This window comes from Rosa chinensis, chromosome 3 (genome assembly GCF_002994745.2).
Source record: "Rosa chinensis cultivar Old Blush chromosome 3, RchiOBHm-V2, whole genome shotgun sequence".
NCBI lineage: Eukaryota > Viridiplantae > Streptophyta > Magnoliopsida > Rosales > Rosaceae > Rosa > Rosa chinensis.
Window position 1 is genome coordinate 536,050 of NC_037090.1, and position 15,387 is coordinate 551,436.

Here is a 15,387-nt window from a genome sequence, read left to right on the forward strand (position 1 = left end):
TGCCTTTTACATTGAGGTAAGATTCTCAATCAATTTATGCGATTTTTGTGTTGATAGTTGGTATTGATATATACTCATGATGATCCCTAATTAAATCGGTACTCTATTGTGAGATAGTTCTTACTCTTATATACCTGATTTCCTCTTTTATTTGACGTGATTGTAGGAAATCAGTTAATTGACCTGCTATGATTTATATATAGTGTTCAATTAGCCTTGTTTCATTTCTTAGATAGTGAAAATTGGTTGAATAATAGTTTTTTTTTTCTGATGTAATTTTGCAAAACGTTAATGGAAATAATGATCTTATTTTGCTGTTCTTATTTTTTGTTGATCTTAATGGTTGAAGGAAAAAAAAAGGATCTTATAGCACCTTACCATTCAAGTTTGCTAAATGTTAGTTCTTGATAAACTACTTAGCTGTCATAAAAAAAAAAATAATAATAAAAAATTATAAAAAAAAAACTACCTAACTGCTATTACTAATAAATGCAGCACCATTGTAGCCAAATAAGTCAAGAATGGAGAAACTAGTTTGTTTGATTATATCGTGTTTTATAATGCTCGTAATAGGCTATTAAGTGGTACCCATTTTTTGTTATAAGCATATTCACAGTCACATGGGTTTTGATTAAATGAGTTCTAGCTATTCAGTGTTCTATCTAGAAATAGATAGTGGAGGGAAAGTAAAAAATGGAGGAGAAATATGGCTAGGGGTATTCCATGAAAACAATAAATTCAAAGTAGTATTAATTGTTATTGTGTAATTAAATAGTAGAAAACAATGAAAAGCTGACACTTGTCTGAGTGTGGCTCACACACACTCAAGCGAGTGTGTATATAGCACTCCCCTTTAATTGATAAAAAAGAAATTCAAATTTACGTTAATGTTGGAAAGAGGAAATTCAACAAGTTTAGAAGCTAAATGATTTTTAATTGTTTATACTAATGGAGATAAAATTTTGGTCTTTCAATTTTTTTTTTCGATGAAATTTTCAATGTTTTGTTGGCATATGCTCAAAATGTGGACTACATTTTCTTTTTTGCAAAATTGAGAAATTATATAATATGTTAACATATGACACACATACAATTACTATTTTTAGGTTTTAACTACTGAAATGAGAATATATTACAATTATCACTTTTAGAACTTGATTACTCAAATGAGAATCTACTTTACTAGAACGAGAACCTTATTTACCTTAATAAAGACTTTTTTGTAGTTATAACGCGAGTCTTTAAAGTAATACATATCATATAAAACACGATATGTATGAAAAATATTAACGTACCATAACTTTACCTTACAAAATTAGTCTACAAAAGTAACTCGAGGCGTAAACAAAAGACGCAAAAAATGTAAAACAAAACTACCATTCAGGCTGTTGTATTACTAGACTGGTGAATGTCGGTTAATAGTTTCGTAACTGGAGTTGAATTCCGCTCCCTCCTTAACCCCGATGAATAGTTTGCTGTCTTGTCAAGATTACTTGTTTAATTCATTTTAATTACACCAAAAGCCTTACTTTTCCGTAAAAACCCAAATTCCAATTTCCACGCACCTTTTTCTTCTTCTTCTTCTTCTTCTTATGCACATTTGCCTAAACACACAGAAATTGCAACAAGAAAGAAGAAGGTGAGGTGTGATTGGATTGGGATTGCTGTGATCCCAGCCCTCGTGTTCAGACCCAAATCTGGAGCCTGAGGGGAAGCAGATCCGTTACAGATCGCCTTCGTCGGCCGAGCTCCTCGAATCTCAGGCCAATTCTCCCCCCTCCGATCACTCCCAAATGCTGAAACGTCCTCCCAGAGGGAGCTCCGACTCCCTCTCCGACAAGCTCTACAAGTACCGGAGCCTCCTCCTCCTCGTCTCCGTCCCTCTCCTCCTCCTGACCACGCTCCTCTACCTCACCCCCTCCTCTCGCATTCTCCTTCAGACTCCCGCTTCCACCTCCTACGCCGTCATCTTCGACGCCGGCAGCTCCGGCAGCCGCGTCCACGTCTTCTCTTTCGACCGCAACCTCAACCTCCTCCCCATCGGCAAAGATCTCGAGCTCTTCATTCAGAAAAAGCCCGGCCTCAGCTCCTACGCCGCCGATCCCCGCAGCGCCGCCAAGTCGCTCACCGATCTCCTCCAGAAGGCGGAGGCCGCCGTTCCCCAAGACCTCCGCCCCTTCACCCCCGTCCGCGTCGGCGCAACCGCCGGCCTGAGAGCGTTGGGGACTGATGCTTCCAATCGCATTCTTCAGGCCGTTAGGGATTTGCTGAAGCAAACAAGCTCCCTCAACTCCGCCCCTGATTCTGTTACTGTCATCGATGGAACTCAGGAGGGTTCATTCCAGTGGGTGCGTTCAATTTCAATTTCGATTTCGATTTCGATTTATTCACTTATCATTATCTGCTTACTGCCTTATTGACTTGGTTGCTGTGCATTTTTCAGGTGACTATCAACTATCTTCTAGGCAATTTGGGGAAGCAATATTCGAATACGGTTGGGGTAGTTGATCTCGGGGGTGGATCTGTTCAAATGGCTTATGCTATCTCAGACGCAGATGCTGCAAAGGCACCTAAGACTGAGGACGGCGAGGATTCGTATGTAAGGAAAATGTCTCTTAAAGGAACTAATTATAACCTCTATGTTCACAGGTACGTTATCTTTCCATATGCTCACTATGATGTGAACAATGACTTTGTGATACAGTGTAGCTTGCCTAGCCTAATGCTTTTGTATTGTTTATTACAGTTATCTGCGTTACGGGTTACTAGCAGCTCGAGCAGAGATTTTAAAGGTTTCTGAAGACTCTGGCAACCCCTGTATTTTAGATGGATATAATGGTATGTTAAGTTGCCAATGTTCTTTCATCTCTGGAATGTCAAAACTGTACAACTGAATGGATTATATATTATACAGGCAGCTATATATTGTTTAGTAAGGAACCACATGGCTTGCATGTTTTCACTTTCTGTTAGCGGATTAGTGTTTGATAGGCTGTTATGTGTGAAATTTTGCTTAGGTTCTTACAAATATGGAGGAGAATCTTTTAAAGCATCAGCTTCCTCATCTGGATCAAGCCTAGAAGGGTGCAGGATGGTTACTCTGAAGGCACTAAAAGCAAACGAAGAGACATGTACACACATGAAATGCACATTTGGCGGGGTATGGAATGGTGGAGGAGGGGATGGACTAAAGAATCTTTTTGTTGCCTCGTTTTTCTTTGACAGAGCTGCTGAGGTACTTCATCAACATTGATCTTCATATTTTTGCTTCAAGTGAGAAAAAGCTTTTGATTTATTTGAGAGACAACTGGAATATAATAGTATATAACACATATGTAGGCTGGTTTTGTTAACCCAAACGAACCTGTTGCCAAAGTTCGCCCTGGAAACTTTGACGAGGCAGCTAAGCGTGCTTGCCAAACTAAACTTGAGGATGCCAAATCCACGTATCCAAATGTTGAAGAGGACAACCTGCCTTACCTGTGCATGGATCTTGTTTACCAGTTTACATTGCTTGTAGATGGATTTGGTAGGTTTCAATTATGTTTTAGTCAGTTAGAACATTCCCTATAGCATTTCATCATTCCAATTCACTATAGGTTTCAATTATGTTTACCAGTTTACATTGCTTGTGTTCTAATGCTAATGCATGCAAACTGCTTCCTCTCCTATATTGGACAGGTCTAGATCCATGGCAAGAGATTACATTGGTGAAGAAAGTTAAATATAATAACGCCTTGGTTGAAGCGGCATGGCCACTAGGCAGTGCCATAGAAGCGGTTTCCTCATTAAATTGATTGCATCCGGATCACACTGGGTTGGAAAATACAGTGGTCTTTGATTATTTTGGCATCCGCGGTCTTTGAGCTCCATTCCATTTTTGGTAGTGCTCAGAAGCCAACCTCGGAAATTGATACCGGGTTGAATTGGGAATTGGGAATTGGATTTGGTCTCTATTTTGGGAATAACGAGAGTATAGTTTAATTTATCCTCATTTTGTAATCAGTCTGACTTGCAATTCTTGAGGTTATAGTATGATTCAATTAGTTCTGTAAGTTTTGGCGGCTGAGTAAACATAATAGTCATTCATGTTGCTGTGCTCGGAGAGACGATGTCCAGTTATTCTCTTATTTCCGTTTGTTTTTGAGTGTCCAGTTTAAATCAATTAGTTGTAAGTTTTGGCGGCTGAGTAAACATAATAGTCATTCATGTTGCTGTGCTCGGAGAGACGATGCCCAGTTATTCTCTTATTTCCGTTTGTTTTGAGTGTCCAGTTTAAATCAAATTTCCTGGAATTACCCGCACAAAGGAGTGGTGCGTACTTGGTGGGGTTGTGTATGTTATGTTGATCTGTTCGAACAAATACATACTTATCCAGGGGTTATCCTCTGTTTTCTTTGGGTAATACAACAATAGGGTAAAACTCTTGTATGGTACTTGAATTATCACGAAATGTATTTTTTGGTACTTACTAATTTTTAAAGAGTTTACTGGTACATGTATTATTTTTCTGTTAGCCCCTTTAGTACTTCTATCCATTATTTGATATGAGAATTAATCAACTGTTCGTGTGCCGAATAGAGAAAGGAAAATCGTGCAAATAGTAATTGATCTTTGTGATATCTTAAGTTTCAAAAATATCACAATGATACCTAAGGTTTTGACTCTGATCCAATATAAGTACCTGGAGCCGTTAATTTCGTTACGATAGTTGTCAGTTGACATATTTTGGACTAAAGTACGTTTCAAAATATGTCAGCAGGCAGACGTCGTAATGGAGTTGACAGCTGCGCGTACTCTGACCCAACCGAGTCAAAACCTTAAATATCATTGTGATACTTTTGTAAATTAAAGTACCAAAGTTTATAGTGATCAAATATCAGATACTTCATTGTGATACTTTTGTAAATTAAAGTACCAAAGTTTATAGTGATCAAATATCAGATACTGTTTGAACGATTTTCTCAATATAAAATGACTACTTCAGAGAAATAAAAATGAGGAATAAAAATAAAAATAAAAATATAAAACTGAAACAAGTCAAAACTCAAAAGGATGGTGAGCTAGGCAGATAGATATGGCTGTGTTTTTGAGACTACCCGCGATCCCTTTCCCTCTAAGAAACTCGTCACTTCATTCCTCAAGAGGAATAAAAATGGCTCTAAAAACCCAGAAGAACACCACCGTCTCTTTCTCTACTGCTACTACTCGAAAGCTGCCCATACTGCTCTTTGACATCATGGACACCATTGTTCGTGACCCTTTTTACCATGACATCCCTGCTTTCTTCAGGTACCCAAATCTCTTTTCTTTTTTACTGAATTGAATTGGGTTGTGTCTGTTTCTTTGGTTCATAGAAGTAAAGGAAAGAAAAAAAAGAGATTGATCGATTTTCACTGCCTGCAAGGTTCAAACTTTTATCATGTTGTGTTGTTCATTGGGTAGCTGCATAAGAATTCTCAATCATGGATTAGGAAAGTGGGTTAATTGGATGATTTGGGTGTAAGTAAAGACTTAAAAATCAATTCTTTAATATTGTCGTCATCTGTTCTGTGCTGGCTAGATTTTTTGAACTTTCTAGAAATTTGTCATGTTCTTTTTTAACATTGCGAATTCTTATGTCCAGAATGCCATTCGAAGAACTAATAGAATCGAAGCACCCAACTGCATGGATTGAGTTTGAAAAGGGGTTGATTGATGAGGTATTCATGAAGTTATGTGTGAGGAGCATTGTTAACCAACTGCTCTGTGTATCAGCGTGTATTGAACTTTGTCAGTATTGAAATTGGAATGTATAATGTTCATATCAATTTCGTAATGCCGCTTTTGAGTGCTTCCAAGAACTTGTACAAAATGTTGACTCAATTGTAAACATGAATTTTTTGCTATAGCATGTCAAGGATCTGTTTCAAAATTACTTTTTCTTTTTCACAGGTGGAACTAGCAAGAAAATTCTTTAAGGATGGAAGGCCTTTTGATTTGGAAGGTAGTTTCTTAATCTTTTTTGGTTTTGATGTTAGCTTTAGTGGACATTTCCCCACTGGTGTCTGCAGCTGTTATGTACTTCAAATACTGCTCTTTTATTAGTGTTTGACTCGATGCTTAAAACTTTGAGATTAGATCCAGTGAGCCTACTTCATGTAACTAGAAAACGACTATTTTTTTATACTGCTTCATTTTGCCTCTGATAATGTTTGTATCGATGGTTCTTTTATTGCTTTTTGAAGTTCGGTACTGATAGTGAAAAAAACAATGGTAACTGAACTGTGGGATTATGTATGTCTGTGAAAGTCTTCAGCGGCACATATTGGTTGCCATTAACTAAAAATACAACTGTGTTTTCCATGACTTTTAGGTATATGTTGTTATCTTTGACATTCTGCTCACATTACTTTAGTGAACCTTTTGGTTCTTATATTTGTATGTTTTGTTGAACTGGTAGAAGTGTCTACTTTGGCATCATATTGGAGTGGTCAACTGAGGTCTCATCTATTATGTTTTAATCTATGAGTTCTTCTTTCCTGATCTTACAGAAAAGTACTTCATTTATTTTGCAGGCCTGAAAAATTGCATGAGAGAAGGATATTCCTATATTGAAGGTGTTGAAGAATTGCTTCATGTATTAAAACATAACAACTATGAGATGCATGCTTTCACAAACTATCCCATCTGGTTAGATGAACATTTCATGTCATGCTTTCTTCGCTAGTGAGCAGCTTATCATAGTTTCAGCAAATTTTACTTTGTAGGTACAAGATGATTGAGGACAAATTAAACATCTCCAAGTATTTATCTTGGACATTTTGTTCTTGTATAAATGGTATGTTAAGCAGTTTTTGTGTTGGGATTCTCCTCCATCTGTTGGCTGCACAAGCATGTAGATGAATGGCTCACTCTTCTTATTCGTGTTTGTTCTTCAGGGAAGAGGAAGCCTGATCCTGAATTCTTTTTGGAAGTTGTGAGACATCTCAAAGTTGATCCAGCAAGCTGTCTATTCGTCGACGATAGGTTTGCACCTTTTGTGTATGAACATAGGATTTCCATTTTATCATGCCATTTATTTAGGACTAAGAATCTATATCCTATCCTCTCATACAGACCAAGATCATGATTCCATTTGTTTCGACAAAATTAGTACCACAAGGCACCAAGCATGAATATATGGAAACTGAATAACTTGTAATTTACAGTGACTAAACTTTGATCTTGCTTACAAAAGAAACCACGTAATAATGTTGCTTCATGTTGTATCCCAGGAAGAGAAATGTAGAGGCTGCAAAGGAAGTTGGCATAATTGGTCTACATTTCAAAAACGTAGATGTGCTTCGTCAAGATCTTTCCTCGATGGGGATTGACATTTCAACAGATGAAATCAACCTTGCACAAGAATAGTTGTCTACATCATTTCCTTTCTTATGATTCTTTTGATTTACATCAATTGCTTCTCTAGACTGGAAATGGGGAAAAGAATTACACCATAACCAACTATAGAAAAAACTTCCATGAAGAAATTCAGCTTTATACCTCCAAGCTGTATGTATCGTTGTGGCAAATGTTCACAAAATTCATAACAAAAAATTGTCCTCCTTTCGTGTTTTCTAGATAATGTTCCTTCACCATCTATGACCCAGTTTGACATAGCTTATGTTTTACAAGAAGCTGCTTAACTTCTGAGTTTAGTAGCAAAAAGTGTTTGGTAAAATTAAATAAAACAGCTTATTTGAAAAATTAGACTATTAAGCTGTTGTTTTTTTCGCTTTCGTAAGTTAAAAACTACAGCTGCTTCTAATTTAAAATAAGCATTCAATTACTATGGTACCCGACAAATGGTCATGTCAACCTTTCTTATGTCTACTGTTATTTGAAGAACGAACATCATTCTTACCAAGACCTCAAGAATCAAAAATAAGAACGAAATGGCATATTTTCTCAAGCCAAAGAACAAAAAACCTCTTCATATAATACCCAAATGAGCAACTTTATGAGTCACACCAACAACCTCTTATGAGAATCTCAAAAACCAACAAAACCCTTTAAAATAAAATAAAAACATTAAAATTAGTAAGCGCTCTCCTTTTTCTATTTTGTTCTGTCATTTAGGAATAACCTATTTTCTTATTCAAAAAAAAAAAAAAACCTATTTTGACACTCCCATTTCCTTTTTCTATTTAGCTTTTAATATAATAATTAAAGTTTTGGCAACCATAAAATCCTAGAACACATCGAAACAGAGTTCAGAAACACAGAGCAGAGATACAAAGACTAGTTTGAAGATGTGGAGTGTTGGGGCCTTGGACTCAATCACTATAACAACCCCATCTCCGTCGTCGAATCGGTTCAGAGCTCTGGCCAAACCACCCACTTGTTCACTCCACGTTCACTACCCCTCTAGACCTCTCCGAGCTCTTCCCACCTTCACTCTTTCAAATCAATCCTCCTCTTTCCGACCCAAGAGAGCTCTCTCTTTCCGATGCTCTGCCGGTACATCACTCACTCTTCTCTCAGTACTTATTTTTTGTTTGCTTTGCTCTTATTGCTAAGTTTGATACGTATTCAATGAATATTTGGCTTTCCATTTCGGCTGATTTTACTGAAAATTGTTAAGTTTTCGTATGTGGGTTGTGTTTGGTTTGTCTGAATTTGGTATAATTCAATGGTGATTGCAAAGAATGAGTTCAGTTCTGGTTAAAGATGACATTTTTCTAGTAAAGTTCCGGCCTTTTGTTCGTAAATGATTGGATGGGGAAGATTGAAGTTGAAAGAAAACTTCTTTTTGAATGAAGAGGGTGGGGTTAAAAGGAAGTAAGCAGAAATCGAAACTATAATAATGATGTCCTTTCGGATTTTGGTTGGTGCTAGATGATCAGATAGCAAAAATCTAAACTATAGTATACAAATTTAGAGCAAGTTCATAGAAACATCTGTAGTTTCCTGTTATAATTTATCTGAATATAACAGCTTTTGAACTCTCTCTATCTTCCTCACTGTTAATGTGCTTGTGTCTGCAGCATTAACTCCAGAGCTGAAGAGTACGCTGGACAAAGTTGTTACTTCACACAAAGTGGTTCTGTTTATGAAGGGAACAAAGGACTTCCCACAGTGTGGATTTTCAAACACTGTCGTACAAATATTGAGGTCGTTGAATGTACCTTTCGAGACAATAAACATCCTAGAAAATGAGTTCTTGCGTCAGGGGTTGAAGGAGTATTCCAGCTGGCCAACATTTCCTCAGCTTTATGTTGAAGGAGAGTTCTTTGGTGGTTGTGACATCACTGTTGGTGAGTTAATTTCAGTTCTTATATCAGTTTAATTTTTGCATATTGTTTTCATGCACGTAAAAGATTAGCTACTAACAAAATTGGCAAAGTTTTATGCATGAAGCATATCAGCTGTGGACCTAGTTTACCTCTACATCTTAATCTTCAGTTGTGGAATCAACTAAATTAAGTACAACAAAGTATAGAACCTGGACTAAAAGAATCTGAGAATTAAAATGATCAATAGATCTGTTCTGTTGATTTACAGTTTTAGTCAGATATGCCAATGAAATTTAAGCAGCAAAGCACGTGTCAACTCAATTACAAAAAATACTATCTAGATGGCAGTTCTTGCATTTGTCAACCTTTTACCTTCTATCTTGAAAGAAAAGTTGGCATGTGAATGCTACTCTTAAGGTAGCTGTTTTTGCTCAGTTGCTAGTCTGGATAGGTTTTGACAACGGAGAATTTCATCAAGACAGAAAAAGTTCTTGCTGATTGATGTTACATTTGCAAATATGGAGTTGAGAGTTTTTCGCATCATCCTTTTGGATTATGTTACAATAAGTATATTTGTCTCTATTGGGGTGTATGGGAGTCTCCCTGAATACTAGTAAACAGCAATTGATCAAAACTTTGTGTGCCTCTGTCAATGATCCTTAAACTCAATGTTTTACTTTTCGATTGGTTGCTGTTAATGACACATTAGCACATTAACATGTGTAAAGTCACCTGATGATTAATATAGAGAGCATATGGCACTGGAGGGTCAAAGACTAAGAGAGTGTCAAAGGCTGAAACATTGTGGCCTATGGCTTATGACAGTATTATAGGACTAGGGTTGCTCTATCAATCAATCAAACTCTTCATAGTTTTATCAAGTACCATGTTCTCACTGCATGTAGTCAATTATGTTTGCTTATTGAATGGTTTGTGTACAATAGTTTGAGTTTACATAGATATGTGATATATATCTATATGCAATTCATGAGGAAGCTATTTTCTTTGCAGATGCATACAAAAGCGGGGAGTTGCAGGAAGTACTGGAGAAGGCAATGTGCTCCTGAGGCTTTGGAGGCTGTGATTTATCAGTGTGGACTCTGATGATAATGCTTTGATGTAATTCATTCTCTCCAAGGCTGTGCACTTTGATTACAAGGAAAACTGTACACTGTATTGTTTCAGTACTAAAGAATCTGCAATGGGGATTAATAGTTCGTATAAAAATGAGCTAGAATGTGTGATTTTTCTTGATATAATTTGAATGAAAGTTTCCATGGTGAAAGGCTATATCACGGTGCGCCTATACAGATATCCAAGATTGCTACTATCAAGTAAAATACAGAGAAACGCAGTTATAGGAACCATGAAAAACATTGCCAATAAGCAATGCTATCCCGTCATACTATAAATTTGTATCATCTAGCCGAAAGGTGCTTCTCACAATCTTGCATCAGACATTTAAGAAAGTAAAGTTTCCAACACATGCGCAGATATTAAAACAATAATACTAGGCTAAATGTCTTTTTAACTTAGTTTTGACCATATTAAAACGATTTTGTTTTCAGGTGAACTATCTTTTTAAATATCGTTATGAATTTATTTTATTTGGTCACGTACGTGTTTCTATGGTACTGTATGGTGTGCAGTGGGCCTCGAATTTTTTTTGAGGAGCGAAAGAAAATACAACTTGAAACCCCTGAGACAACCGAGCCTCGACTTTTTTTGTTGTTGTTGTTGCACACTTCTTATTTCTGAGTGATTTACATAATTTGGTTAATTAATAAACAGTAAAATGTATATAGATACGTGGGAGATTATTATTGGTCTGTGATGTTGGCCGACTCTAGAACGGGTAAGACTATGGCTATTGTCGTCCGACAGACACAAGTAGTTGAATAGGACGATAGATTGACGAGAGAGAAAGGGAGGAACCCGTTGAAGTTGAACACCAAATCTGACAGATCATAATATCTCACTCTGCAATTTCATTCATTCATTCTCAAACATGAGTATGACCCAGTTCGCTATGGTACCCTTTCTCTTTAATTGTATTCTCTCTCAATTCCGTTCAGCTAATTTGTTACTTTTCAAAGATAGGCTTTCAATTATGTTGATATAGGAATTAATCATTAGAAATTTTGCAAGTTTATTAAATTTCTGTTCTTTACTCATAATTATGATGCCCATATTCGTTTATATGTGTACGCTTAATTTTGCTTGGGTTGGGTAGTTTACAAGTAAAGAAACCTCCTTTCGGTTCAGATAACAGGTGCAGTTTCTGTTATTTGTAAACTCGTGTTCCATTGAAGTTTTAAGAGCCTCATAGCCATTGAAAAACTAATAACAGGAGATTACCATTGGGAATAGTCAGTTGAAAGCAGATAGATATAGATAGATAGATATATATATATATATATATATATATAGAGAGAGAGAGAGAGAGAGAGATCGAAACCGAAATCAAGCCTCCCACATTGCATACCTCTCACAAATTTTAGTGCTTTAGTAGAACCATGTGTCGTCACAAGATTTGATCAATATTTTTCAATTATTGAAGCTCTACAATTCATAACAAGACTACCTAAATGCAGGTTGAGGAATTGGCTTCTCTTGTCAAGGACAATCTTTCGTGCAAGCATCTTATTCTCTCAGTGGAAGAGGCTTTGGTGGATTTCCTTCAGAGTGATACCAGGCATGTAAGACAACTGCTGAATGTTATTGCCACTGTCTTTTCTAGTTAGCCGTTAGTTTGGACAGCAAGCTATACAATTCTTAACACTATATCACTTAGGAAGTTAGGAGTGCGCCGCGACAGTCAAGTGTCGACATCTGAGATTGGTTTGATGTGTCATTAACTGTGGAGCTCTCTACTATATGGGAGTTTTATTTCAGATTGGAAAGTCTTACAGTGTATCTCTTATAGAAATACTCTTGCAGTGATTCTTTATATGTTGTCTTCGAAACCTATTTCATCTGACTTGTTTTAATTGAGCATGTTCAATAGGTGAATAGTTATCTTGCTTCTGTCTTTTCCATGTCTAATGTCCAATTTCAGCCACACAACATTATTGACTAACAAAACATTAAGATTAAGATTACTTTTGGCTAATGTTTATTGATAACTAAATTTCTCGAAATCTGAGTTAAGGTCTATTGAAAGATCTTGTATCTCTCCCTCAGTTCCTCAATGTTATGTGAAGGGTAAACTTTAGAAATCCTTGCTTTCTTGCTCTGCAGCACTACTTCAGCTTGTGGGTGTTAATGTTATCATATTTGCTTCTGCTGCTTGCAGTGATTTTGTTATCTGATGCGGCGGGAGTCTAAACTTTGTTATAGAGAATCTCTTGAAACTTTTTTTTTTTAATCATTGTTTGTGCTGAGAGTATTAATAAGAAAAATTGTGCTGCACTGCTGCAGTTCCAGTGGAGTCTTGCAGTTGGAACCAATGAACTCATACAACCGTCTTCTCTTGCATCGTCTTGCAGATATATTTGGGTATTTTTCTTTTCCCATCATCTCATTGTTGATTTGCCGAATGTTTTGGATCAATTTCCCCTTTGGTTGTTGGATAAATAATTTTTTGGTTTGGTGAAGAATGTGTTAGCTCACATATTCCTGACTTTTATTGATGATATTGTGCATCTACTAGATTTTCCCATGAATCTGTTGGTGAAGGAGAGGAGCGGCATTTAGTTTTGGAGCGATGCCCGGAGACATCAATGTATGTTAAGACTACCATAGCCCACTTATTCTTGAATTAGCTTTTACTTGCTACATTTGTTCTTTACATATGATGAAATCTTCTGCCCCAAGTATAATTACTGAGGCTTTAAAACAGATCTTGTATCATGCCATGCATTCACATTTTGGGACCTCTTGAGTAAGAAAATATCTTGTCATATACATGTCCATGAATTAGTGTAGATATGAGAAGATTCATGAGTTGGTGAGAGTGTGGCAAGAAAAGTAGAACTAGTAAATCAATGTTATATTTAGAAGTTAGAGTGGCATTAGTTGGCTGGGTGCCTGGGTTGAAAGTAATTTTAAAGACTGCATCGTAGCAATACTATCAATCTGGTTAAGTATTAGTTGCTGGAGTGACTAGGTAGGGTAGAAGAGCTTGACATGAAGTGGTGAATAATTAATCATGGTCTTTCATATTTGGCATATAGAAAAAACTTGTCTTACGACTTACAACAACTTGATGCATATACAATAGGTATTAGATATCCACACGAACTAATAAACATGAGTGGTTGAAGTTGATGGTGGTTTAGCTGGATTGTTATAGTTAACCTCAGACATTGTCCAATGTCTCCTGTTCTTTTTGCTTTTGATAATCTGTGCATTTCGGTTGCAGACCGTCTATCCTTGTCAGTGATATTTTGTGGCAGTATGATGAGCCTGAATCTCCAATGACTTCACACTTATTATTAAAGAGGTCAGAAGCCCCTCCAGGTAAAGATTTTGGCCCTGCCCATTTTGTTCTTATAGTTTTACTGGAATATGAGGTCTTAAGCCCTCCTTGCTGTCGTTCTGTATCTTGTATAATTGCACTTGATAGTAGCAGCCTTCTCAACAGGATCATGTTGAACAAAGAAACTTTATGATTGTTTCAATATGAAAGCTGTATTATTGTCAAATGATGATATGTTGAGATAACCCTTCTGTTACATTTTAGTGTTAAGGAAAAAATCTCCTCCGCTTCAACATTCACTAGAGGAGAGAGAAGCAGCATATTTGGCAGCTCGTGAGCGAATATTTTCGAGGGATTTGGGAGAAGTAAAGGAATCTGTCACTCAGAGGCAACGCAATGTTCCTGTGGTTGCCCGTCGGATGATAGCACATGCCCTAGGCAAAAGAATCAACCCATCCAGTCAGGATGCCACTAATGAGGATTGCAACGCATCTAGAGGGCTGAGTGATAAGTTGAATTGTCAAGGCAAGGTTGAAGTTGAAACCAATTTGATTGTGGAAGCTTGTCATCAGACCCTCACCCCTTTGGACCAAAATGTGAACTCCTGTGGTGAAGTGAAAAAGAACAACCGTAGTTTGAATGCATCACCCCCAAGTCTAAGTGAAAGGAAGACATCCCAAAAACAAGATGACAAGATTTCTGGTGCTGTCAGCAGCATATCTCAAAACGGAAGAAAAGGACATGGTGCAGATGAGGAAGACATCAAAAGGGAACATTTGGGTGCAGCAAAGAGGATGTTTGCTCATGCCCTAGGAATGCGCTCAGGGAAGAATGGTGTTTCATCAAAAGGCAGCGAGATAAAGCATGTTAACATGGAGTGAAGTTATGAAAAGCATGTTGGTTATTGGATTCGTTTCTCTTGGTACTCAGCACGTGTCAACTGGAGTGTTGGGGGAGTCTTCGGTCACAGCCAAAGGATTGTTTATGGGCAGGTAATGATGGCTCGGATGATATCAATGGAGATGCATGGCAAAAGAAGTGATCTGTTTGGTACATGTTGGCTGCTCTCACTTATATGGACGCACATGCACAATGATAATCCTCATAGCCAACTGATATCTGCAGATACTTGAGCAGCTCTTCGTGTAAAAACGAAGTCGATTCATGTAGCTGAAATATTTTGGATGATGGGGTTGTGGGCTGTACTTGATATTGTTTTGAGGAAAATAGAGGCATGCATACAGCTTATCGAGTGTCATTTTGGTGTGATCAAGTACATTCTTTTGTGTCAACTGTCAAAGTTTGTGGTTGTAATTGGTGGTGTTACCGCTCACTATTATGGGTTTTGTTTTTGTGTCTTTATAATTCTGTATAAGATATTTTAAGAGTGTTCTGCTTCATGGGCTATAATACTATGATTGCAATTCTTCATGCCTTAGTTTAGGCATTGTCAAGGATGATGGTCATGTTGATCAAACCGTGTGCATGTTGTATCTGTGGTATTTCGTGACAAGAAATATATGAAGGTCCAGTAGCTGTGGCGTTTTTCAAGTATTATGAACCTTAATGTACAACAAGTATAGGTTTTGGCTTGAGTTTTTACTTGGATTTGCGTCAAAATGCCAAGCAAAGGCTAGTTGTTGCTTGAGTTTGAAATTATACTTACGAATGAGAGACTTATGTCATTAGATCAAATAATACCGGATAAAA

General features: G+C 37.1%; 4 protein-coding genes across 5 annotated transcripts; all 4 read left to right on the plus strand.

Annotated features, from left to right (window-relative positions):
• Positions 1–1,516: 1,516 nt before the first annotated feature.
• Positions 1,517–4,338, plus strand: LOC112192862 (apyrase 2). Its single transcript, XM_024332764.2, has 6 exons — positions 1,517–2,348; positions 2,444–2,649; positions 2,747–2,838; positions 3,018–3,235; positions 3,340–3,529; positions 3,682–4,338. Exons 1-6 carry the CDS (start codon positions 1,794–1,796, stop codon positions 3,795–3,797), a joined length of 1,377 nt encoding a protein of 458 aa, XP_024188532.1. The 5' UTR covers positions 1,517–1,793; the 3' UTR covers positions 3,798–4,338.
• Positions 4,339–5,043: 705 nt separating this feature from the next.
• LOC112194817 (flavin mononucleotide hydrolase 1, chloroplatic) lies at positions 5,044–7,688 on the plus strand. The gene is made up of 7 exons (XM_024335057.2): positions 5,044–5,292; positions 5,627–5,702; positions 5,935–5,986; positions 6,558–6,672; positions 6,750–6,820; positions 6,921–7,008; positions 7,257–7,688. The coding sequence occupies exons 1-7, from the start codon at positions 5,078–5,080 to the stop codon at positions 7,390–7,392; spliced, it is 753 nt and encodes a 250-aa protein (XP_024190825.1). The 5' UTR covers positions 5,044–5,077; the 3' UTR covers positions 7,393–7,688.
• A 513-nt stretch (positions 7,689–8,201) lies between these two features.
• On the plus strand, positions 8,202–10,547 carry LOC112194818 (uncharacterized monothiol glutaredoxin ycf64-like). The gene is made up of 3 exons (XM_024335058.2): positions 8,202–8,481; positions 9,009–9,278; positions 10,269–10,547. Exons 1-3 carry the CDS (start codon positions 8,274–8,276, stop codon positions 10,322–10,324), a joined length of 534 nt encoding a protein of 177 aa, XP_024190826.1. The 5' UTR covers positions 8,202–8,273; the 3' UTR covers positions 10,325–10,547.
• A 566-nt stretch (positions 10,548–11,113) lies between these two features.
• Positions 11,114–15,211, plus strand: LOC112193477 (R3H domain-containing protein 1). 2 transcript variants are annotated; one of them, XM_024333643.2, is made up of 6 exons: positions 11,114–11,289; positions 11,852–11,952; positions 12,678–12,755; positions 12,910–12,981; positions 13,621–13,718; positions 13,942–15,211. In XM_024333643.2, exons 1-6 carry the CDS (start codon positions 11,266–11,268, stop codon positions 14,556–14,558), a joined length of 990 nt encoding a protein of 329 aa, XP_024189411.1. In that variant the 5' UTR covers positions 11,114–11,265; the 3' UTR covers positions 14,559–15,211. The 2 variants fall into 2 exon arrangements, with proteins under 2 accessions (XP_024189411.1, XP_024189412.1); XM_024333644.2 differs by having other exon boundaries at positions 11,255–11,289; positions 11,852–11,956.
• Positions 15,212–15,387: the final 176 nt, after the last annotated feature.

Bases quoted from the DNA above. Each gene is read 5' to 3' on its own strand.
- LOC112192862 (XM_024332764.2), top strand. From the start codon at position 1,794: ATGCTGAAACGTCCTCCCAGAGGGAGCTCCGACTCCCTCTCCGACAAG. The intron at 2,349-2,443 runs GTGCGTTCAATT...TGCATTTTTCAG, and splicing joins AGGAGGGTTCATTCCAGTGG to GTGACTATCAACTATCTTCT. The intron at 3,530-3,681 runs GTAGGTTTCAAT...TATATTGGACAG, and splicing joins ATTGCTTGTAGATGGATTTG to GTCTAGATCCATGGCAAGAG.
- LOC112194817 (XM_024335057.2), top strand. From the start codon at position 5,078: ATGGCTGTGTTTTTGAGACTACCCGCGATCCCTTTCCCTCTAAGAAAC. The intron at 5,987-6,557 runs GTAGTTTCTTAA...TTTATTTTGCAG, and splicing joins AAGGCCTTTTGATTTGGAAG to GCCTGAAAAATTGCATGAGA. The intron at 6,673-6,749 runs GTTAGATGAACA...TTTACTTTGTAG, and splicing joins TTCACAAACTATCCCATCTG to GTACAAGATGATTGAGGACA.
- LOC112194818 (XM_024335058.2), top strand. From the start codon at position 8,274: ATGTGGAGTGTTGGGGCCTTGGACTCAATCACTATAACAACCCCATCT. The intron at 8,482-9,008 runs GTACATCACTCA...TTGTGTCTGCAG, and splicing joins CTCTTTCCGATGCTCTGCCG to CATTAACTCCAGAGCTGAAG. The intron at 9,279-10,268 runs GTGAGTTAATTT...TTTTCTTTGCAG, and splicing joins TGGTTGTGACATCACTGTTG to ATGCATACAAAAGCGGGGAG.
- LOC112193477 (XM_024333643.2), top strand. From the start codon at position 11,266: ATGAGTATGACCCAGTTCGCTATG. The intron at 11,290-11,851 runs GTACCCTTTCTC...ACCTAAATGCAG, and splicing joins GTATGACCCAGTTCGCTATG to GTTGAGGAATTGGCTTCTCT. The intron at 13,719-13,941 runs GTAAAGATTTTG...GTTACATTTTAG, and splicing joins GAGGTCAGAAGCCCCTCCAG to TGTTAAGGAAAAAATCTCCT.